Source organism: Myotis brandtii, unplaced genomic scaffold (assembly GCF_000412655.1).
Source record: "Myotis brandtii unplaced genomic scaffold, ASM41265v1 scaffold565, whole genome shotgun sequence".
Lineage (NCBI taxonomy): Eukaryota > Metazoa > Chordata > Mammalia > Chiroptera > Vespertilionidae > Myotis > Myotis brandtii.
In genome coordinates, this window is record NW_005370105.1 from 1,732,929 (window position 1) to 1,757,332 (window position 24,404).

General features: G+C 42.7%; 2 protein-coding genes across 2 annotated transcripts in view; one reads left to right on the top strand and one right to left on the bottom strand.

The window, feature by feature from the left end:
- On the top strand, positions 1-18,541 carry SASS6 (SAS-6 centriolar assembly protein; the record flags this gene model as incomplete). The annotated part of the gene is made up of 16 exons (XM_014549652.1): positions 1-93; positions 1,557-1,636; positions 2,049-2,153; positions 3,062-3,233; positions 3,838-3,903; positions 4,971-5,090; positions 7,797-7,988; positions 8,683-8,877; positions 8,978-9,067; positions 9,146-9,325; positions 9,656-9,737; positions 10,688-10,821; positions 13,155-13,283; positions 15,959-16,056; positions 17,696-17,790; positions 17,881-18,541. Coding segments are annotated over 16 exons (1,938 nt in total), but the record flags the coding sequence as incomplete, so codon positions are not given.
- A 1,626-nt stretch (positions 18,542-20,167) lies between these two features.
- Positions 20,168-24,404, bottom strand: part of HIAT1 (hippocampus abundant transcript 1) — a 21,887-nt gene continuing 17,650 nt past the window's right edge. The window contains exons 11-14 of the mRNA XM_005878560.2: positions 24,159-24,271; positions 22,965-23,062; positions 22,124-22,287; positions 20,168-21,448 (exon numbers count right to left, since the gene is read on the bottom strand). Of these exons, the coding sequence (XP_005878622.2) occupies positions 21,242-21,448; positions 22,124-22,287; positions 22,965-23,062; positions 24,159-24,271 (582 nt within the window). The 3' untranslated portion in view covers positions 20,168-21,241. The remainder of the gene's footprint in view (positions 21,449-22,123; positions 22,288-22,964; positions 23,063-24,158; positions 24,272-24,404) is intronic.

Sequence of the window (24,404 nt, forward strand, 5' to 3'; positions counted from 1 at the left end):
CTTCTGACGGTCGGGCTTGTGTCTTCACACAGGAGAGTCAGTGTTAGAGTGAGCATTGAGCTGCAAGCAGTGTCTAATCCAGTTCACAGAAAGGTGGGTATTCACTTCGATTTTCAACTATGATAATTTCTCTTACATTGCAGGTAATTATTTTTGTGGTTTACGAATGTGAGATCTCTTTTACACCTATTTTGCTTTTAATTTGGGGCCATTTTGTACTTGCCGGTCCCGAGTGGGGGAATGAACTACGATAACTAAGAGATTATGATACCACCTGTTTCTAAAGCACAGAAGAATGCGGGTTGGGAGGCTGGGTCCCTGAGGTTTGCCCAGGACACTTACGATGCTAGAATATCTGTTGCTACCCTAGAGAGTTGGCATTTGCTGGTGTGCATGTGAGAACGGGATGGATGAATCTCTGCAGGGAGATATTCTTAAATCTTTCACTTTGCCTTTGGAAGAGCGGCAGTTAGAGCATCGGTCCTAGATGGTCTTCAGATGGATACAGACTACAGAGCTGAGAAGTGGGGCATTGTTTTCTCTAAAACATCAGGGACCTGGGAGTACTGGCAGCAGCTTCAGTTTTTTCCAGCATCTTGGGGTGGATTTCAGGAAGTACTTCCATTGCAGTTGCTTGAAGAACAGGGCATTCTGAGGCAGAGCACATGCCTGGATTGCTGATTTTTGGAAGAGATTATCCATGTTCTTCTTGTGCGTGCCGTGGGACCCTTCATTTTCCAGCTCTCCTCATGGGTGGTGTAGGTTTTTCTAGGACCCCTAACAGTTCCTCAGTCACCACAAGTAGGTTTCATGTCAAGCGGAATCTTATTCTGAACCCAGTGCCTGCTTCGTTATTGTCTCCTTCGTCATCTTGTCGCTCTGCCTGTTTTCCCGACACCTGGGTCCTCTGAGTCCGTGATGTCGGTGTACTTTTCTGTCAGCTTTGGCTGCTGTGAGGAGCTGGCACACGGCCAACTTGGTCTGGAAGCAGGTCTTGATGAAAGGTGTTGACTCCTTTGAGACTGAGGCAGGTGGGTTCTACATGAGACCATCTGGAGCAGGAGGGTGGCCCGGAGGAGGAAGCCTGGCAGCATGTCACCTGATACCCCGTCCTCTGCCCGAGACAAATGCTCCTTTTTCCCAGGGTGGACGGTTGTGATTTCTGCTCATGTGTTTGCCACTTTTGAAATACCAGATAATTAACTTGCAGGAAACTGAAAATATAATTGATTATGGTATAGTCAGTGGTAAAGAATATTTTTGTCATTGCATCATAGTGTAGCAAGGGCTGGGTCTGAATTTTCCTAAGGCTCTGCTAGGATGATATTCCTAAACTTAAAGCTCCTAGCGTTTAATTAACTTCCTAACCCCCTAACCACCTCCCCCCGTGGCTCTCAAGAAGCAGAATAAGTCCCCCTGCGAAGATGGAAGTCTGTAAGACTAGGGAAAGCCAGCAGAGCCAGCTGAAGCCTGATGCGGATGCATTGATGTTGGGTGATCTCACTTTTTACTCAAAGGTACAGCTACTAAACACATTAAAAATCACTTTCTTTTAGGATTTAGTTATCCGTCTGACCGATGACACTGATCCATTTTTCCTCTATAACCTTGTTATATCGGAGGAAGATTTTCAGAGGTAACTAAATTTACTTTTCTGATCTTTTATTTAATCTAGGAATAAGTAAGTTTTTAAGTTCTATGAATGTATTGGTACTATTCTCTTTGAAACACATACATACCTATTAGGAACATTTAGGGATTTTGGGAACACTGGACTGTTTATAATTACTCAGAACGTTTTTGGGAAAACAAGTATTTCATAGATTATTAGAGTTCTGTTTACAATAGCTCAGAAATTTGGATCTTTAGCTAAATTTATTCACCTTTTCCCTCTCATTGAATAAATTTTATAAAAATCAAAGTTCCCTAGTTTATTAAATCTTGATTATGCATGGTTAGTAAAGAAAAAATCATCTTCCAGGGTGTTAATTATAATAAAAGATAATAGTTAAATTTTCTAAAAATATCTTTTCCTGTTTTCTGTGTAGTTTAAAATTCCAGCAAGGTCTTCTGGTAGACTTTTTAGCTTTCCCGCAGAAATTTATAGATCTGCTTCAGCAGTGTACTCAGGAGCATGCCAAGGAAACCCCAAGGTGAGTCTCAGAGCACCGCGTCACCTGCCTTCTCTCAACACCAGCTCTCTGTATAGGACAGGTGGATGGCACAGGATTCTCTATGTGTGACAGGTGTCCCTGTCCATCTTAAAAACGGGGGTTCCAGGGCTCCAATAAATCCTAAATTTACTTAATCTCACGATTAAAATCAGCAATATTTACTCTTAATTTTCATTATCTGAAATATTTAATAGCATCAAGTGTATGTTTTTATAATGAGCTTGGAAAAAGGAGAGAATAAGTGGTTGTGTGTGTGTGTGTGCGCGCGCGCTCTCGCATGTGGGCATAAGATGCTGATGCCTGATCCTTTCAGTGTAAACTTCTCCAAGCTGTATCTCTTGCTTCTTCAGCTGATGGTTGTTGATCAAATCAGTTATGTCAGCAGGGACTACAAAATTATGCTTTTCTAACCCTATTCTTTCTATATTTATTGGTTATAATTCATTCATAATCAAGAACTTACCCTCATCAATTAGGGAGATTTGATTACTCTGAAAAGTCATACAATAAAGGATAAATGCTTAATTCTTTTAAATTGTCAATTTTTAGAGTAAGAAGTTGGTACTGTAGTTATTTTTGTGGTTTCAGTTTTTTATTTTAGTTCTTTGCTTTCTCTCATGTGTCTTTCATCGTGAAATCATGGGCGTTAATATATTCATTATGTTTCAATCAGTCATTTTTCTTATCCAAGTTATACGTTTTACTATTTACACCAGTTTATCACATTTTACCATTGAGAGTCTTTCATATTGGCCCCTAGGATTCCAATATGCCCCCTTTCCTGATCCTTCTAATCATTGATGATCCACTGAGTCATGGAAGGTGACTCAGTGGGAGAGTTTCACTATCTCATAACCGTGTGATAACATGACCCTTCGTTTCCCAAGGTTCCTGCTGCAGTTAGTGTCTCCAGCGGCTGTGTTGGATAACTCTCCTGTCCTTCTAAATGTGGTAGAGACAAATCCTTTTAAGCATCTTACACACCTCTCACTAAAACTGCTACCTGGCAGTGATGTGGAGATAAAGAAGTTTCTAGCAGGCTGTTTGAAATGTAGCAAGGTAAGATTTGAATTCAAGGTATTCTTTTAAAATAGCTACCAAAGGACTCCGATAAACCACTGAAGAGCTATATTGCTTTTAGTTTTGGTTTTCTGAGTAAGATGTCCAGAAATTTTTGTAACATGTAATGAGTTTATTTATTTTTCATTTACTCAAGATACAAAGACAGAACTGGACCAGGAACTGAGAAAGTTAGGTCCCAGGGTTTTTACTTCTTTTCTGCGATCTTGGGCAAGTCACTTAAACTCTGGGTGTCATGGTTTCGTCAGCTTATCGATACGTGTAGGAATATCTAGCCCATCTTAAATGGAATGAAATAAAATAAGTGCAAATAAAACAAGTGCTCTGTACCAACATTGGAAGGCCTCCAAAGCGTTTTCAGGAAGTCTCCTTAGTCAAATGCTGTAGACCAGTGCATCTCAAAATGTAATTGCACACAAATCTAGGGATCTTGCTGGCGCAGATTTTGACTCAGAGGTCTGAGGTGGGGCCTGTGATTCAAGTTTCTAACAAACTCCAGCCTGATGTTGAGGCTGTACTTTGCTAAAGTTTGAGCAGTAGCATAATTAAATTGTAAGCTACATCATTTTATTTTTATAAACAGGAAGAAAAATTATCATTGACACAATCGCTAGAGGATGTTACTAGGCAACTGAATTTCACACAAAAGGTAAATCAGGTTTCATTTTTCTTTATAAGTCATCCAAACACTGGCTCTGAATTGCCTCTGGAATCCCATCCAGGCTTCTGTGTATTTTTTTTTTAAAGCATGCTATCACAGAATTCCTCCTCCTTTTTCAACCTTTTTCCTACCAGTTAGTTATCTTAACCGGATGCTTTATCTCTTTGATATTTTATTCCATCCAAACACTTTCATTATCCCAGCATATGACACGTTTCCTCCAGGTCTTCATTAAGTAAGATAACGTATAGTGTCTGTTGCAGGTTCCTTCTCTGCTCCTCTTTTTTTTTTTTTTTTTTTTTTTTTAATATATTTTATTGATTTTTTACAGAGAGGAAGGGAGAGGGATAGAGAGTTAGAAACATCAATGAGATAGAAACACCGGTCAGCTGCCTCCTGCACACTCCCCACTGGGGATGTGCCCGCAACCAAGGTACATGCCCTTGACCGGAATTGAACCTGGGACCCTTGAGTCTGCAGACCGACGTTCTATCCACTGAGCCAAACCGGTTAGGGCTCTGCTCCTCTTGTTTCCCTCATTCCTCTTGTCTAAAATGGCCTTTCAGTTTGTCTGTAAACCTTCCCCTTTTGTTATGTTTAGAATTAATTCCTCTGGTAGGTTTATCGTTTCAGTCATAGCTACTACTTTTTGCCCCTAGTACTTGAAATTGAGGACCAGACTATCTGATAACCCACTATTCTGTACAGCACGGCCCACCTTGGGAGCCTGTGCCTAGGCTTCACGTGTTAAGTGAATGCTTCTGACTGTCTGGCTCCAGCCGGGGTTTATACTTCTTCATGCCAGAGGAGGGGACTGGGTGGGGAAGAGCCAGATTTAACTGAAAGGTTAAAGATAGACAAACTTGACTGGTGGGCCGTTGCAGATCTGAAACTGCTTTTATTCTAATCTTGATTTCCTCAAATTCAAAAGATCTTTGTGTATATCTTGAAAAGCTGTGGTTCCATATTCCTTGATATTCTTGTTATATTGGCATGTTCTAACCTAATGACCTGTTCAAGAGACTCTTACTATTTTGTATTGAACTCTGATGCAGACATTATCAGAAAAAGTTCAAGAATTAGATAAGTTACGGAATGAATGGGCATCCCACACAGCAGAATTGTCGAGTAAGCATTCTCAGGAGCTGACCAGTGAGAGGGAAAAGGCCTTGCAGGTATGAACATCAGAGGGAACGGAGGAAATGTTTTGTTACTGCTTAGTCGTAGTGTTCATTATAAAAGTAATGTGTGCTTACTTTAAAGTGTTCGGACTTTACAGAGTCTATAAAAATTGTCTCCTTCAAAGTCTTACTACCCAGAGATAAACTATAAATATTTCATGGGTTTTTCAGACTTTTCTCCATACTTGTAAATAATATGTAATTTGTAAATATTTGTTTATATTTATAAAACTTGAAATGTGTAAACTATATATAATTGTAGATACACTAGTGGCCCAGAGCGAGATATCACGCACAGTAGGCTGCCTCGCTGCTTCTGCGGGAGCCGGGCGGGAGCCGCACCACTTCAGGAGGCTGGAGGGAGCTGCCGCCGCTGCCTGCGGGAGCAGGGCAGGGACCTAGAGGTGCTCCATGCATCTCCTGGTGACTGGTTGTGCACACAGCTCCACCCCTCGCTGCGCGCAGCCCTGCCCAGCCTGTTGAACGGTCGTTACTGTGACGCAGTAAAGGACAACTTGCATATTACTTCTTTATATATATAAATAGGTGTGTACACACATTGGGTTTTGGTTTTGTCCTCTGCTAATGAGATCCTCCTGGATCTATTGGCTGTAATGTTTTTTCACTAACATGACATTGTAGGTATCATTCTTTTTTGGTTCAGCTGTTCCTTTTCAGTGGCTGCATAGTATTCATTGTTTGGATATAATAAGTTATTTAACTGCTTACCCAACTGATGGACATTTAAATGCTTCAAATTTTTGATTATTATAAATAATACTGTAATGAACATTCCTTGTTTTTAGAGGTGAGATTGCAATATACCCAGATAAAATACTAATGGATGTTGCATACTATAATGTCAAAGTGGCTGAAGGATTTGTTTGCCTTCCCTACTGCATTTTCTGATAGGTTGTGAATCAGTCCTTTGAGACTTTAAAACCAGCTGCTTTGTTCTCCTCTTGCTGATAGATATTCTGTGGGGCAGTGATTAAAACTTTGATGTGTATCAGAATCATCTGAAATAAAGTAGAAAATCTAAATGGTGTAATTCTGTCCCTCAACTTTCCAAAAAAATCACACACACACACACACACTCGCACACTCACACTCACTCCAAAATGGTGATGGTCACTGGGATAAAACAGTTTTCTCCTTTTTCTGCCTTTGTCCTCGGTTGCCGTGAGCGTGTGTTATCCCTAGCCGGCCGCGGTTAGCACCTCTCCCAGGCTCTGCTTGTTTTCTGGATCGCCCTTCAGTGTTGTCTTCCAGGGTGGCACTTGCAGTTCTAGCTGGACTCTTACTTGTTTTATCTTTTTTGCTCCCTTCTCCCCTTTCCAGTTTTTAAAAAATGAGGGAATTTGTAAAAGTAGTAATGTAACATTCCCAAAGTATTTTATGAAAAATTCCTGCACCTGTGGTAGGAATTTTTGAATGGGTACAATTTTCCTGGAATGCAATTTTATTTATTTTCATTTTATTTTTATTATTTTTATTTTTAAAAGCAAAACTTTATTTAGAAACTCACAGAGGTATAAAAAGTGAGCCATGGAAGAATTGAGCCAGCTCGGCTGGGTGGGCTCAGGAAACAAGTTACAGAGATAAAAGAATGGCCTTTGGAGCTTAGGAGAAAGAAAAGGGGAGCGGGGCGGGAGAACATGCTGTAATGCAGTTTTAGAACTTGTATCAAACTTTATATTTATTCACATTCTTTGACCTGTAATTAATCATAAGGAAATAGTCTGAATTTTGGATGTATATCTATGTACAATAATAGGAATCATTTTATTTGTAATTGTGAAAAATTGGAAACTCAGTGACCACAGTAGCGCAGGGATTAAATGAAGGAAGGTACAGCTATGGGTGAAATGTTGTGCAACTACTCACATGTTTACGGAGTTTTTTTTTAATGATGTGAGAAGGTGCAAATGGTAAGGGAATGAAAAGCATGATTAAATTGTATAAATAGTTTAGTCCTAATATGTTAAATTTAAATATGTATGGGGGATGTTATTCCTAAATCTTTAGAATGAGTCCCTGGATGAGATTATTGGTCATTTGTGATTTCTTTGTGCCTTTAATAGCATATATAACTGTCATAATCAGAAAAGTGTAGTTTATTTTTAAAAAGTATTTAGGATTTGAAAGTGCTCAACAGAAATTATTAAGATACGTTTGTGGTATGATTCAAACAGGCAACATGGTATTACACAGTTAATACCATGTTCAGATTTTATTTTAGCTAAAATGTAACTACTAAATGTAGGGCTGAACTAATGCACAATACCTTGCTGATTTCACAAATTTAGGTGTGTGGTTTCTTTTGTTGTTGTTTTTTTAAAGCAAATACTGTAAGTTCTTTATGTACCCTCTCATTTGGTTCACACTATATATACTGTTTTACAGTTTGCTTTTTAATTTCATCCTATATTGTTCTTCCCTGAACTTGAAGACCATTACATCTAAACGTGTGTTTAGGAGGATCAGAAGTTACGAGCGAGATTAGAGTGTCAATCTGCCTTTGTTGACCTTACCTGCTCCTTCATGAAGTTCATGATTGAAAACAGCTCCTCTTCAAAACAAGGACATCTTATAATTACACAGAAGAATAACTGAAATTGTTTTTTTCTTCACATCTTCTTGTATTTGTACTTCTGGTTTTTTCCTTTGAATTTGGTACTCTATTTTATTATATAATAGGCGCAGGTGCAGTACCAACAGCAGCATGAGCAGCAGAAGAAAGAGCTAGAAATCCTCCATCAGCGCAACACCCAGCAGCTGCAGAGCAGGCTGTCCGAGCTAGAAGCAGCTAACAAAGACCTCACCGAGAGGAGATACAAAGGCGACTCCACCATCAGAGAGCTTAAAGCAAAGCTGGCTGGAGTTGAGGAGGTATCGAGCGATGGGCTTGGTGCTTTTACCCGATGTAAAGAAGTGTGAGCGACAGAGAGAACTGTTCACTCTTGACTTAGGTTCTCACCCTGGGTTCTCTTTAAAATCAGTTAGAGGGGTCTCACCGGGCCTCGCCCGCGCCATACCTCATACTAACTGATCAGAATCTCCCGAGGCTGGAACCAGGCATCAGGACAGACAGACCTGGGAGATATTTCGGGTTGGGTTCCAGAGCCCCACAGTACAGTGAGTGCGGTGGTTTTTAAAACTCGTCAGGTGATTCAATATGCACATCAGCTTGAGAGCCACTGTGTAGATGGTGGAATGTTAAGGTTTTTAATTTATTAATCTTATGTATTTTGAAATTCTGTTATCAGTATTTATTACTGAAGTGATTTTTAAAACTGTAGATTTCAAGACAAATTTCTTAGCTAGTTTTTTTAAGTTGTAATTTATTCACAAGTTAGGATTGTTTTATTTTCCTTTGTGATTGGGTTAGTTTTTAGCCTATTTCACAACTGGATTCCGAATCTACAAGTTACATATACCCTTAGACTTTTGTATCCTTCAAAAAAACATCAGTACCAGAACTTCAAAATTATTGAAGACTTTTTGTATTTTAAGCATCTTAATTATAGGTAACCAGACCAGCAGCTTCGCTTTTTCGAAATGCCTCATTATTTACCGCCTCTAGGAGCTGCAGCGGGCCAAGCAGGAAGTGCTGTCTCTGCGAAGAGAGAACTCGACGCTAGATGCCGAGTGCCACGAGAAGGAGAAGCATGCTAATCAGCTGCAGACAAAAGTGGCTGTTCTAGAACAGGAGATCAAGGACAAGGACCAGCTGGTCCTCAGAACAAAAGAAGCATTTGATACAATCCAGGAACAGAAGGTCTATTTTACAGTGTTGTAAACAAATTGATGATCACATTTATAGTGATGCTTTTCCTCAAAAAGGGCCCTAATTATTCATGTTTTTAAAAATATATCAGGTGGCTTTAGAAGAACACCGTGAGAAAAATCAGGTACAAATAGGAAAACTTGAATCAACCATAAAATCATTATCAGCGGAACTGCTTAAGGTTTGTCTTTGAAAATTTAACAGAATGTTAATATTTTATTAGATTATGTAGAAATATACATATGAAGCTCTTTTACAGGCAAATGAAATTATCAAGAAGTTACAAGGGGATCTGAAAACTTTAATGGGGAAATTGAAACTGAAAAATACAGTCACCATTCAGCAAGAGAAACTCTTGGCCGAAAAGGAAGAAAGATTACAAAAGGAACAAAAGGAATTACAAGAAGTTGGGCAGTCTCTCCGAAGTAAAGAGCAGGAGGTGGAGAACGTTTTATGCTTCTGTGTGATTATTTGTAAAAGATAACACATTTCCTCAGATGTATAGTTCAGATTTCTACTTTGTTATAGTCGAGAATGGCTTTGGCTTCTTTTTTTTCAAAGAGCATGACTAGATTCAACAGAAGTTAATAACTTATTTTTGTTTGAAAAGTTAGTTATGACTCAAATACCTTTAGTATTCATTTCCTAAATAGGTGAGCCTTCATTACTTAATAAGAGTAATGAACTCTTAAATTAATATCAGTCAGTACATTTCTTCAGTTTTTAATGTAGTCTTTTTTTATACTTAACGAGGATTGACTTATTTCAGGTATGCAAATTACAAGAACAATTAGAAGCTACAGTTCAAAAACTTGAGGAAAGCAAACAGCTTCTAAAAAATAATGAAAAGTGTAAGTATGTTACCTTTATATGTAAATGAAATTCATTGTTTTTAGTCATAACCTTAATATTATACTTAAATTCATAGAAAAGTCTAGGAAAATCAGGATATTGATATATGCAAATAATTTCTGCTTGAAATATACTGTCTTTTGTCTTTGCTATAGTAAATTATATCACCTGCTCTATAAACAGTTACCATCATTAAAAGAAACTATATCACCTATATCAGTGACTCAGAATTAAAAGTGTTAAAATATTGACTATAATTTACTTTTAAAATTCTTCCCTCTTTTTTAATTGCCGTATTTACCTAATAGTAATAATATAAATTATTTGAAACTAAAATACAAAATTAAGCCTTTAACATTTTCCTGAGTTATTATACTGGTTGTCACGTATGAGTGTGAACTTTAAATAAACTGTAAGATACCATTCTTGAAATGAAAGCCTTCAAAGAGATCCGTGACTAGCAGACACATACTTGGGGAAGTAATAGAATAAGGAGTTCTATGTGCTAAAATAAGAATCTTTTTTTTTAAATAAGAATCTTAAATGACAAAAATTTAAATTAACCTATATTGTTCTCCTGTTATATAAGTCAGTTTTAAAAAATTTAAATTAAAAAAATAACCTCAGCATAATTTTTAATATTTAAAATTATAAGGAAAATAAAATCCTATATAATAAAGCAATAATATGCAAATTGACCCTCGCGCCATAATGCCATCACAAGATGGCAGCACGCACAGCGGGAGCGGGGCAGTGGGGGCCGGGTCCTGTGGCTGCTCCACGCAGCCCGGAGGCGGGACATCGGGGTGGCACTCCAGGACTCGGGCCGGGACTCAGGGCCGTCCCATGGCGTGGGGGTGGGGTGGGGGTCCCCGGGTCTTGCTTCGCACGACGGATCACTAGTAGCTTAATAAAGTTCTTTCCCTTGTTTCTTGTTGTTTTCTATAAGTGATCACATGGTTAAATAAAGAACTAAATGATAATCAGCTAGTGAGAAAGCAGGACGTGCTGGGACCTTCTGCCACTCCACCAGTACATGCTAGCAGCACGATCAGAAGTGGACTGTCTCCTAGCTCTAACATGGTAAGATTTAAATGCAGGTGGGAGAGGCCTTAGTAAATTCCCTAAAACAAAAAGTATCCGCAGGTGGTCACGAAGTCTCCATGACACAGGCTGGTGCTGATAGCCTGGAGTCCACAGTCACTAGCACCGAGTAGAGTATGTCCCTGCAAGTGGGACAGGTGGACTGCTCTAACAGAGAGGCTGTGCTTCCAGGGCACACTTCTCGTGAGACGTCAGTAGATCTAGAAATCATTCGGTATTAACTAAAGTACTGCCAAACGCGCTGAAAACTTACACACACACACTCACACACTCACTCACTTAGGAGGCCTCGGGAAGGTGAGAAGGATTGGGCTCCAGTTGGGAACTGTCACACACTCACTCACTTAGGAGGCCTTGGGAAGGTGAGAAGGATTGGGCTCCAGTTGGGAACTGCGGGGGAAGGGATCTCAACGGAATTGTATCGGAAAGAGGAAAGCCCTGCTAAGAGGCTTGTCAACTCTTGAGTCTAGAAAACCTGCTGCGCGAGAAGCTTGTAGCTCCCAGAGCAGATCTCATGCTTTTCCCTCCAAGAAAGGCACCTGGGTGTTGCTAGGAGCTGGACTGGGTCTCCCAGCTAGGCCTTGGGCTCGCCTGTGGAACCTACACATTTCAGTGTCGACATCGGACAAGCCCACTCTGACTGTGCCGGCTCAACACAAAAACAAGACCACTCCAGCCCTGGCTGGTGGCTCGGTTGGAGTGTTGTCCAGTGCACAAAAGGTTGCGGGTTCAATCCCCGGTTGTGGCGCATATGGGAGGCAACCGGTTTTTGTTTCTCTCTGTCCCTTCCTCTCTCCCTAAAAAAATTAACATATCCTCAGGTGAGGATTAAAAAAGGAAAAAAAAAAATGACAAAAATCCAGACATTGCCAAACCAACAAAATGGGCAGCCGTCTTATCCTTGGTCACATGGGTGCTTCATTCCTAGTTACAGCTTTGGCCTGAATGCATTTCTCCTGCCTTAGGGGGCGTTTACTCAGCTACCCTCACCTCCTGATAGCCTCCAACCCACTGGAAAGGCCCACGTTCTGAAACCGTCCCTGAAGTCATCCAGCACATGGCTGTCATTCCACTCAGTACTTCAGCAGCCTGTGTTCCTCATTGTGTGCGGTTTCCCTTGTGCCAGGAGCAGTAATCGGCCCAGCGTGTCCACCCGTAGGTGTGTTCTGTAGTCCTGGCCTGAGTGCATTGGCAGAGGCCCTCAAACTCAAATGCCTAACTGAGTTTTATCTGCTCTAGTGAACCAGGTAGGACCTGGTGTTTAAAGAAGGGAAAGGAGCCCTGGCCAGTTTGCTCAGTGGATAGAATGCCAGCTCGCGGACTGAAGGGTCCTGGGTTCGATTTCGGTCAAGGGCATGTACCTCGGTTGCAGGCTCCATCCCTGTGCAGGCGGCAACCCATCAGTGTGTCTCTCAAATCGATGTTTCTCTGTGTCTCTCCCCCTCCACTCTCTGGAAAATTCAATGGAAAAATATCCTCAAGTGAAGATTTAAAAAAAAAGAGGGGATGGGGGGAAGGATTTCGGCTGAGGTGCAAAAGGTGGGAAGAAGTGCCTGGTGCTGAATTACGAAGTTGACAGGACTCCTGATCAGCCATGTGAAGGGTGTTTTTGTCATGCAGCCATTGATGTACATTTACTACAGATTTGTGTTTCAGTTGGGCTCATTAAATAAACTGTTTCCATGTCATTGGTTAATGGTGTCGTCACTATAATGAAAGTTATTGGTAACGCAAATAATGGTCTCCATAGTCAGGTTAAGAACACTGATGCTCTGATTCTACTCACTGGCAGAAAATGATCTTATCCCTGATTGGTTTATTGACCTGTGAATCTATCCCATGGTCCCCCTTTTTAGGGAGGGGTGTGGGGCATTAGATCGAACCAAGATGCTTCCGAGTCTTTGTTTGAATAGTTCCAGGAGCCCGGCCAGTGGGGCTCAGCTGGTTGAGCATCGTCGCATGCACCAGGAGGTCACCCGTTGGATTCAGTTCCCAGTCAGGGCATGTGCCCGGGTTGTGGGCTCAATCCCCTTCCTCTTTCTGAAATCAATAAAAGAATTTTTAAAAAAATAGTTTGAGGCAGGTCCAGTGGTTGATCGGTTGAGCTTGCCCAGCCCCTGGGAAAGGTGAGCTACCCCAGCCGCGTGGTGTGTAACAAAGCGGAGTTTTGTGGTGTCGTGATGAACAAAACTGGCCTCTGAGATAGTGCTGTTAACTCAGTTATTATAGCAGATGCTAATGTCTCTCGGATCAGCAAATGCTTATTTAGAAGCAATTTCTCATCCTTAAATGTTGTGTGTGTTCATTTTTAGGTTGATGGTAGGCTGACTTACCCAACTTGTGGCATCGGGTATCCTGTCTCCTCTGCATTTGGTTTCCAGAACACCTTCCCTCATCCCGTGTCTGCCAAAAATGCCATCCACCCGGCTTCAGGACCAAAGGTAAGAAAATTAACACGTAAGGAAACATATATAGCCAGTTATTAGATATAAACCCACTTTATCTTTAAAAACTGTATTAGGTAATGTGTTGGATGAGTACATCACTGTCTAGTGCAGTGGTCGGCAAACCGCGGCTCTCGAGCCACATGCGGCTCTTTGGCCCCTTGAGTGTGGCTCTTCCACAAAATACCACGTACAGCGCGATTGAAACTTCGTGGCCCATGCGCAGAAGTCGGTTTTCGGCCTGGGCAAATATATTTTGAAGAAGTGGCGGTAGAAGAAGTGGGGGGTGTTGGTCGGTCAGGCGACGGGAGACGTGGCACAGGTGGGGGCGGGGGGAGAAGGCGCGAGCGATTGATGCACGAGTTGAGGATGGGAGAGTTGGAAGGAGTCGACCTCAGTGAACGTACCTCAATCAGATTGAGGACGTTTTTAGCAAAGGCCAGCTTAGGAGTACCCTAATTAAGTTAATAACAATGAACCTACCTATATAGTTTAAGTTTTAAAAAATTTGGCTCTCAAAAGAAATTTCAATCGTTGTACTGTTGATATTTGGCTCTGTTGACTAATGAGTTTGCCAACCACTGGTCTAGTGTGTAAGTCAAAATTACAGGATTTTCTTCTCGAACTCAATGGAGTTGTGGTCATTGCCTGCTTTGGAGACTGCTGACTGGGTGGGCTTGTGCTAGCGTCTGCCACGTGTGAACGGTGCCCCTTCACTCAGCTGGTGCTCTGCTACGGGCCAGTCTTCGCCCAGTGCTCAGCAACGGTCTCTGGCCTTACGCAGTCGATTTGTAGGATAAATTCTGGAAAGTAACTGGGCCGTAGGCATTTTGGCTTATCTGGCATTTCCCTGGTAATTAAGTGGGGGACATCTTTTTATATATTTATGGGCTATGTTTCTTTTATTAAATTTCTGTTTATCAGTTTTATTCATCTTTGGGTGATTTAATCCTTATAAAATGATGTCATGAATGTTCTTTATATGTTCCAAGACATTTACTGTTGGTTTTATATTTTTACTGTGGTTATTTCCCTATTTTGGACTTGTCTTTTTAGTCTCTTCCTGGTGCCTTTTTAACTTAAAACTTTACTAAGGTATGATTTACATACCATAAATCTCCCATTGTGGAGTTCACAGCAGCGGTTCTCAACCTGTGGGTCTCGACCCCTTTGGCGGTCGAACGACCCTTTCACAGGGGTCGCCTAAGACCATCCTGCATATCATATATTTACATGACGATTCATAACAGTAGCAACATGACAGTTATGAAGTAGCAACGAAAATAATTTTATGGTTGGGTCACAACATGAGGAACTGTATTTAAAGGGCCAGAAGGTTGAGAACCACTGGTTTACAGTTTAATAATGTCAGTCAGTGTATACAGTTGTGAAAGCATCACAGCAGGCAGTGCTAGAGCACTTACGCTTTCCTCGGGGTTCCCCTAGTGCTTCCGCAGTGAATCCCCACTCGTCCCCAAGCAGCTAAGCGACAGCTGATGTGCTCTCTGCCTCTGTGACCTGCCTCCACACTTGATGTGATGGACTCGCCAGGAGGTCGCTTTCCCGTCTTTCCGCTCAGCACCGGGTTTGAGGTTGGTCGGGTGGTGGTGCGCATCAGCACCTCACTTCCGATTGCTCCTTGCGTGGGGAGGCCACGCTTGCTCCTCCCTCTGCCATTAGATGGACGTTTGTGTCATTTCCAGTTTGGGGCTGACTCCAATACAGCTGCCATGAATGTTGGTGTGCAGCCTTTGTGTTTCCCTGGGGTGAATACCTGTGAATAGAATGACTGAGTGGGGCAGATATTTAATTTTTAAGAAACTGCCCAATTTTTCTGAAGTGTGGTCCAGTATTTGATAACATTCTTTTTGTTTGTTTTGTCCAGTTTTCTAATTGTTTATGATGGGTGGTCAGAAACTATTATGCATTGATATCTGATACTATTAGTTTTCCTCTCTTTTTGCATGTTGATTTTTTATAGGGAGTTTTAAAACCATCTTGTGTGGCTTTTTAAAAAAAATCCTATTTCTGTTTAATGTTATGTTAAATGTGTAGAGCGCTGTAGGGAAAACCGGTATTTTGAGACTGTGGAACCTTGATAGCCAAGGACAGCAGCGTTTACCTTTCTGATTCTAATTTTATCCTGTTACACGAGCCTCTGTGCCGGCTTTATTAAGAGTTTTTACCACAAGTAGACAGTTTTCATGTGCCTTTTCTTCTTTGATCTATTGGTGGGGATTTGTGTTTGTGGGTTTCCTGACGTAGATACATGTACACATCCCTGGCGTGAGACCCACTCAGTCACAGTCGCTATGTCTTTAAATAGACTTCCATATCTCGTGCTGGTGTTTGGTTCGGACTTTTACATGGATTGTTGGAAAATTCGAATTCCTAGCCCTTGTTTATTAAATAACTCTGTGCATACACTTGTCTAAATGTGTTCGTGCTTTGTCTCCGCCGCTTATCTTGCTTGTGTGATAGGAACTGTTGGGGCAAGGAGAAATATCCTCAGATTAAATCTCCTCAACAAAATGTGTTTGTGTTAGGAGCTGTAGTACACCTGGACCTCTGTGCTCTCGATTATCAGGAAAAAAATGTAAGCACCTCGCTCCGTATAGATTTGTCTCCGTTCTCACCAGTTTCGTTACATGAGGTGTTTTCTCGCTTCACAGGTTCAGTTTAACTTGCAGTTAACAAAACCAAATCCGTCACTAGGGGATATTCAGTCAGGAACAACTCTTAGTGTGCCCGGCTCCGCTGATAAGGAAAAGTAAGTACTCCTTGACATAACGCGTGATGTTCGCCCTTTTGAAAATCATCTGAAAGCATTTCATCGGGGCCTGAAAAGCCAGGGCACCTGCTACTTATCTGCGACATTTTAAGTTGATGGAACTTAAATTTAGTCACTCTTGGCTATAAGAAAGGGGTTTTTCATATATTTGTGGAACTGTAGGATGCAGTTAGATATATAGTAAAATTTTGTCTTCTAAAAGATTTTCCTATGTAACTGAAAGTCCCCTTTCAAATATTCGCGGGCAGGTAGCTAGAAATCTTACTACTTCCTGATAGTAGCCTGAGGAAACAGCTTGGTAACCTGCTGGGACCCTTCGGCAAGTAAGCGTACAGGCTGTTGAGATTGTCCCAGCGAACATGCATACGTACGTCAGCTTTCCTGTCCGCGCGGCCCCGCTGGCCTGCCCAGTGCCTTCCTGTCCCTTGGATCTCAGACGGGTTCACCTGCCGTCCGTCGAATCAGCGAGTTGTGGCCGAATTAAACAGCTCAGATATGCAGACCGGTCTTCATGTTCATAACATTGGTTTCTTGTCAGCCTGCTTCCTTGTTACAGTGTGATGGCGTTCAGGGCCACCTGCTGGCACTGGTGGGCAGGAGCGGTCACCTCGGGTATTTAAACTATGAGACTAGCACGGCCCAGAGGCTGCTCCCCAGCTCCCGGCCCTTTGTCCTGGCGGCTCTAAAGCTGCCACCCGACGATATGACAGCAGTCAGCCTGGGAGCCTCTTGCTTTTCCACTCCGGATGTTTACATACTTACTCAGGTCACACACCAAACCAGCTTACTTGCACAACGTGTGACGATCATATTTGCAGAACAAAAATCAAGAAATCGTATCCATAAAAGTAGGACTGGTCAGCTATTTTTTGCATTTTCTGTTGAAATTTGTTAGGTTTTGTTGTCAGCTAGTAAAAAGGCAGTGGGGATCAAAGATTAAAGAAGAAAAAAATTAAAATGGAAAACATACCTATTCATCTTTCCTGAAAACTGGGAAAAGACCTTCCTCTAATTTTAAGTTTATAAGGTCATCATTTAGCAAGAGCTTTTCCTTTCCTATTGCAAGGATGCTACGAGAGAAGCTGCTAATGGGGCAGGTTGGGAAGAAGGAATGCAGTGGCAGAAGGAGAAAAGACAAGGGTGGACATGGCTTTCTTTTTGAAATATCACGTTTGTATTCATCTAACCAGAATCCCTGTTGTGACTGTGTAGTGATATCTAATAATGACCCCTCTGAAGCACAGACTTTAAAGAGCTTTTGGTTAAAGAAAGAAGAAAGCGTTCATTTAAACAGACGAGGTAGGAAAGTTTCAATAGCATGATGCTCTCAGGGCATGCCCGGAGGTGTGTATAGTCCTCAGAGAGCTCGTTTCTCCCACATCCCCAGCCCAGCTCTGCAGGTTTTAGTTTTACATGTTCTAATCCACTCTGCTGGGAAGAAGGGCACCGCAGCGTGTGGGCACATAAGTTATTTGCTTAAGAAAACAGTGACTAAAGTGATTTGTTTTGAACAAAACTATAAACATATATATAGTATATAGATTAGATGAATATTCACAATTAACTACTAAAGAGAAAAATAAGAGTTTAAGTAAATAATTACTATTTTCCTCTTAAGTGGTGAAAATGTAGGGCTGGAGCCCAAGTATCTGAAGAAAAGGGAGGACAGCATTCCTTTGCGGGGGCTCAGCCAGAATCTCTTCAGCACTGCAGGTGAGGCCTCTGCGTCCCGTCCATTGCGGTGGGAGGGAAGGGGACCGAGGCTGAAGGGAGTCCAAGTCACCTTCTCTTCCTCATTTGCAGACCATCAGAAAGATGGCCCGTTAGGAGCGCTGCAGACATCCTGCAAACCCGCCTCGGTCCCTTCCTCCTCCTCTGCGTACTTCCCCGGGCAGCTGCCTCACAGCTAACAGTGCCCTCTGCCCACATGAGCTGGCACCGCCTGGTGGAGGAACCGTGCGGCAGGGGACATCCCGCACGCACGCAGGAGCAGTGGCAGAGCTGCCTGGCCGGGCAGCAGGCTGTGCGCGTCTCGGGTGCTGCTGTTGTTGTTGTCCCTGCCGGCAGGCGGCTCAGAGGAGCCGATTGGACTTGGGGACTTGGGGAAGGGAGGCTCTCCGAGTCGGTGCCAGGCTTTGGTGTGTGAGCACGGTGCTTTACAGGACAGCAGTGGGGGTTTTCTTAAACTCAGCCTGAGCAGCTCTTACACGTGCCAAGGCAAGGGTTGATTGTTATAAGGGACGTTCTAATCACAGTGACTGCCTGGTCAAGTCACATTTGTCCGACGGAATGGGAGCCAGAGGATGCTAGTAATTCGTTTTATCATTTTCATTGGTAAAAAGTTTTAAATTTGCCACCTAAGAATTATGAGGGAAGATGGTTATCTCCTAAGGTGTCTATATTATCGATGATAATGTACAGTAAAGGGAAAAAGTCATAAAATTAAATCAATCCTTTATAGCAAGTATTTTCCTTGAAACCTTTCAGTTAGCTGTTGAATAACTTGGACATGTATTTACGTGACCAGATTAGGTATCAACTGCTTGAGTCGTTTGAGCTGCAGTTTACAGGATTTTATTGTTTCCTGAAAGTCTATGCTCATCCAAATTTTCTTTCATTTGGAGTTTTATTAGTGTTTTATGCAGTTAAATTTGTATTAGTGGCGTTTTGTTTTGAAAATTAGTACTATACAAAAGAGCATCATGAATATTCATTGTACTTGCTTTTTAATTTCAAAACGGGTTTAATTGTGTGCGTAATAAAGTAGGCAACTTTCTCTTGGTTTAAGTTTCAAGTATGAGTAGTTTCTTGAGAAAAGGTAGGTGATTTAAAAAAATTCACCCAGAATCATAGGGCCCATTTTTCTTGTTGACAACCATCCAATCAAGAGTATCATTCTCTTAAGAAATGTCTCAGTCAGTTTTTATTTGTAAATATTGCTAATGTTCATTTAATCTTTCAAAAATTATTTTCAAGGACCATATTATACAGATAAGGAAAGAGACATTTCAAGATATTGACATATCAACAGTTCCAGGGTAAGACAAAGAATCTTTGCTAATTTTTTAATGAAGCCATATTGAATCTGATACTTTGCAACTGCTGGCAATTACAAGGTATCCTTAACTAGGGAACTCCCCTAAAACATTTAGTAACCGTTACTGGGCGATGACTTCTCATATGTAGTTGTTTCCTCATTTACATACCCCACATGCATAAGAACACTTGGTTACAGCACCTTGAAAGTGCTTATGGAGTGTGGGAAGAAGCCTCCTGGCCATGTTGATCTGCTCTTGTGAACATTGTGTAAACATATATGGACAGGCTGTGGATGGGATGACATACAGGTAGCTTTTTAAAAAATTTTAATATAAATTAGAATTTCCAAAAGATAGATCACTTTGATGTGCCAAAGATTTTATATTAGATATACTTGTACTGACTTTTGAGTGTGCTAATTCTTTGCTCTACCTCTTAAACTTTTATTTGAAATTGTTTTGCAGTGTGAAGTATACATGTTAATAATCAGAATGTTGAATTTAATGTATTTCTGTGAACTGTGTGAGCTTGGTTAGTAAGAATATTTTGGGAGTAGGACATGTAAAAAGTATATGACCCTGCCTGGTTTGGCTCAGCAGCTAGAGCTTCGGACTGCGGACCGAAGGGTCCCGGGTTCGATTCCGGTCAAGGGCACATACCTCGGTTTTAAGTTCCTCCCTGGCCAGGCCCTGGTCGGAGCACATGCGGGAGGCACATGTGTCAATGTGTCTCTCTCATATCAATGTTTCTCTCTCTCTTGCCGCCTTTCTTCCACTCTCCCTAAAAATCAATGGGAAAATATCCTCAGGTGAGGATTAAAAAAACAAAAGTATATGAAAACTGGAAAAGGACTGATATACAACATCTCTGCTTAGAAACTTGCTTTCACTTATGGATTAAATTTTCAGTTTGTCTTCCTACCAGAGTATTTTATAGTGAAGGGAAAGAAATGGATTCAGAGAGAAGGCATAAAGCTGTGATTTGTTACTGAGAAATGATTATGGTGACAAAGCCAAACCGGCCCTAGAGGGAATCACAGATCAAGACTTTCTTTTAAAAATCATTAAAATATTTAATTTTATTAACAGAATATTTACATTTTTTAAGATCTTATTTAACCATAAGTGAATGTTCCAAGTTTAAAAAGCATTAAGCAATAATCACACACAAGATGAAAACCCTGTAAACTATACAATACTTTATGTACAATTTTTACAAAGTAACACTTTTTTAAATAATATAACTGGACACAAAAATATACACTTTAGAGAAATTCACATCAGGAATCGTATAAAGCTCTCTCTAGGGTCCTGAAAATGTAGGACACACATTAGCTCTGTAAGTAAGTGTTACTGTGACAGTCCTGAAAGGCCACTATATATATGTATTTACATTAGACATCACGTGGACGTTTTCAAGGCTACCAGCTTGACTACAGGTTTCGGTTATGTGTTCAAGTGTTGAGGTTATGATTTTGCGAACATGAAAGGGTAGTGGTGTAGGAGCTGGGGAACAACTGAGCCAACATGTAGGTTACAGGCTCCCAACACTCAACTGAATGAAACATGGCTGACATTTTATTTTAAAAACAGTAGTGAAGAATGTTTAAAATGACTACAAACAGGCTTGAAACATGATTCAGGTTTAGTATAATTCTCTCGAGTTTCTCTCCTGCAGACCGTTCCCTTACCGTTTCTTTAGTGCATCTGCATTTAAGGCTTTGAATCATTTGACCCAGGTTTCACAAGGCTAAAGCGAGCAGGCCCACAGCCACGCCTCTGCTCCGTCCGCTGTGATTTGGATAAGCCTAAAGCCCAATACCTGGGGATGGTAGCAGAGACGCTGCTAGTATCTAAGAAGTCACAGATAGAGCTTTAATGAAAGGACATATATAATAAACAGCTTGGTGGCAAGGAAGTGGTGTGGTTAAACAAAAGGTTTCTTTTCAAAAGAAATTGTAACATCTTTGGAAAACTGTCCAGTTCTTTCTTAGTTCCCCGGAGTCCATGCAGATCCGTTCCTTAAGACACCCTTAGAGTGTGGAGGTGACGTGGAATGTACATCAGCACTCAGGCGCAGTCAGCCTGGTGCAGCTGGAGAAGGCTCCCTGGCCGCGGCCGCCCGCTCACACGTTCGTGTCCTGGAGTAAGGGTTCTTTGGCTTCTCCTGGCGCCTGTGTGCTATGAGGGTGGCTGTGGCCGCCACAGTGCTTCCTCCAGCTGCTGGACCGCAGGCTTAGGTTGGTGTGTTCCGGGATAAACAAGGCCACCAGCAGAGCCAGCAGCACCGAACAGGCTCCAAAGAGGAAGGGCGGGCCGGGGATGATGGAGTTCTAGGGGAGAGAGAGTCAATGAGCGTTTCTGCACAAACATCTTTGTCCATAAGAGGTTGCTTATCTTGTAGTAATTACCGGTCGCTATGAATTATAAGCCAACGTTGCTCTCTTTCAGCATTAAAGCCACAATGAGGAAAAGCATTCATTCCCTTTCAGAAGGAAGGAGGTGCTCTCAGCCTCATGAGGGCCTGGGGATAAGACCCCAGAAAACAGCCTCTGCAGAAACAGTGTCACTGGCGGCACAGGATCTGCACACCCCAGGAAATTCACCTAATGCTTGTTCAGGAGAAACCAGGACAAACCTCACAAGGAAAGCCAGCAGCTCCAACAGACCTGGTTCCAGCCAGCACTCGCACTGCAGGCCTACGCATCGCCCACAAACCACCGCCTGACTCACTGAAACCAGCCTGAGCTGGTTACAAGGTTAGTGAGCAAGGAAACTGCTGAGTGGTCTGTACTGTTTGCCGTTAATATTACAGCTGTAACGAGGAGGCCTAGCAAACGACGCCCCTGCCTTTTCCATAGGAGGCTGCTCCGGGCCCCGCAGCAAGACCAAACCAGCACGCTGAAACCGTTGTAACTCTAGGGGGGGGGAAGTACGCACCGCCCATCAGGCCTTGGTTTTCAAGTGCTAGTCAGCCTGAAAGAGCAAGAATGTCACACAATCTTTACCTGTTCAAAGTGGTGCTGTGGGCTGGTGTTTGTCCCCAAGTCCGTTCCTGTCATTGGCAGCTCTTTCAGTTCCACGTGGAATATGTAGAAAATGAACCCGTAGAGAGCTGGTCCCAGACCGTTGCACAGCCCCCGAATTCCTGTTATCATCCCTTGAACAACACCTGAATGGTTGGGACAGAGCATCACTTAGTGCAGCTCGGGTCCTGGCGACCCTGGAACCTGCACCAAACATGGGAAGCCGGAGCCCTTCTCAGACGCTGGGAGTTTGCTGCAGTGGCAGTGCCATCGCAGTCATCGGCTGACAGCGTGACTGGCTGTGCAGAGGGGAGCTCGGGCGACGCAGCGACAGTGCGCAGAAGCCTTTTATCCCCCCCCCCACACACACCCACACACACCCGCCGAGGTTCCCAGGCAACGAGTCCGGCCAGTTCAGGAGCACGACTGTGTCCCCAGTAGTCAAGGGTAGCCCTCTTGTACCTATTTGTCTCTGAGATGATCTCATTCAAAATGCAACTTGCATTCCTTTCTCATTTACCAACCAAGTGGCCACTGCCTCTCTTGTAAGATCCCCCTTTTTATGACTAGTTGCCATTTCAAATAATTATTGGCATTTTAGGAATTAAGTGTTCCCACCACAAAGCTAAGACGATACACATGTCTGCCCTGTGCCTTTAGAGCACTGAGCCCGGGAGACTTGCGCGGGAGCGCCCCCAGGGGTCCGTCCAGTCACCGGAGCAGACATAAGGGGCCAGCGTGAGGCCAAGGCTCTGTGTCCCCCAGGAGAAGACAGGGTTGGAACATCTGTGCCCACACAGCTGCTACGAACCCAGCTACTCACCTTGTTGGTCGGCATCAGCAGTTCGGGACACAAGCGCGCTGACAGCAGGAAAGGTGATACTGGACATGGCGGCCACGGCCCCTGCGGCCCACATCATCCTGTGGGCAGAGTGGCAGAGCTAAGACCCCTGCTCCCCCTGCCCGTCTCGGTGGGCACCGTGTGAGCGCTGCTGGGAAGCCACGTCACTAGACCCTGTGAAGGTCCTCCTCCCCCCAAATGTGGAGAATAATGTATAAAAATGTTTCCAAACACGTGAGGTCAATAACTTCCTACAGGTTCCCACCGACTTCTGATTCAGTGGAGGCATCACTGGTTTGATCACAACTTTGGATGCTCCTGGTTTGATGTTTGAAATAAATGTTTTATAAACTGTGAACAACTCCTAAAAGCTGGACTAGAAAAACAAATGCCACCAGAACAGACTGTTCAGCTTGTGGAACATTAGTCCAAACTGGAGTTCAGTCCTAACGCCGGAGGACGGGGACACCCATCCCTCCCTCATGCAGGGAGCCAGCCTGGCAGGAAGGAAGACGTGTCCAGCAGGAGGCTGGACAGAACCACTGGGCTTGCCTCCCAGACCCCTGCTGCTGTCGGTATAGCCGCTGGGGCCACTTAACTCTTTCCAACAAGGTAACTGACTTGCAGGCCCAGTTGCTATGGGATTATGTGCTTTTTCTGAAAGACAAACTGATGGAGGCAATAAATGCTCATAGAGATTCAAAGGCTCCATAACCTCCTTCAAAACCCAGCCTGTGAGTCAGCTATGAAATGTCCCTCTCTGTCCCCAGGCCATCCTAGGAAATTCACACACAGGAGAGATGTGTATTTTACACAGTTTGAGGGGAAAAAGCACAGTAAGACTGATGTCTAAACCTCAATTGAGACACAAAGAACTACAAAAATTGAATTTTATCTCAAAACAAGGCTAACACCCACAGTTTAAAGCAGTGGTTCTCAACCTTGGCTGCACATTAGAATCACCTGGGAATCTTTTTAAAATCCTATTTCTGGGCCTCAGCCTCCGGAAATTCTGTTTCTTTGTTACTAATGTTGTGGCCACACCCCATAACAAAGAAAGAATTTCCGGAGGGTGCGGCCCAGAAATCAGGATTTTAAAAAGATTCCCAGGTGATTCTAATGTGCAGCCAAGGTGGAGAACCACTGGTTTAAAGGAATTAAAATAAGTACACCTACCAAGGTTCTGAACCGAAGCCATACCACGCCAGCTGTAAGATCTGAAATCCCAGGCCCAACAAAATGGTGTTCTTATTTCCAATGGATCTCATGAGTAAACTCAAGACTATGGTCTGGAAAAAAGAAAAACCGAACAGTTTGTCAGAACAGTCACTTTAAAATATGGGGTGACGCCTCCCACTGGGAGCAGGTGGACTCCTTTCCTAGCTGGGGCTTTCCGCACAGCCGCCCTAAATCGAGCCCCCC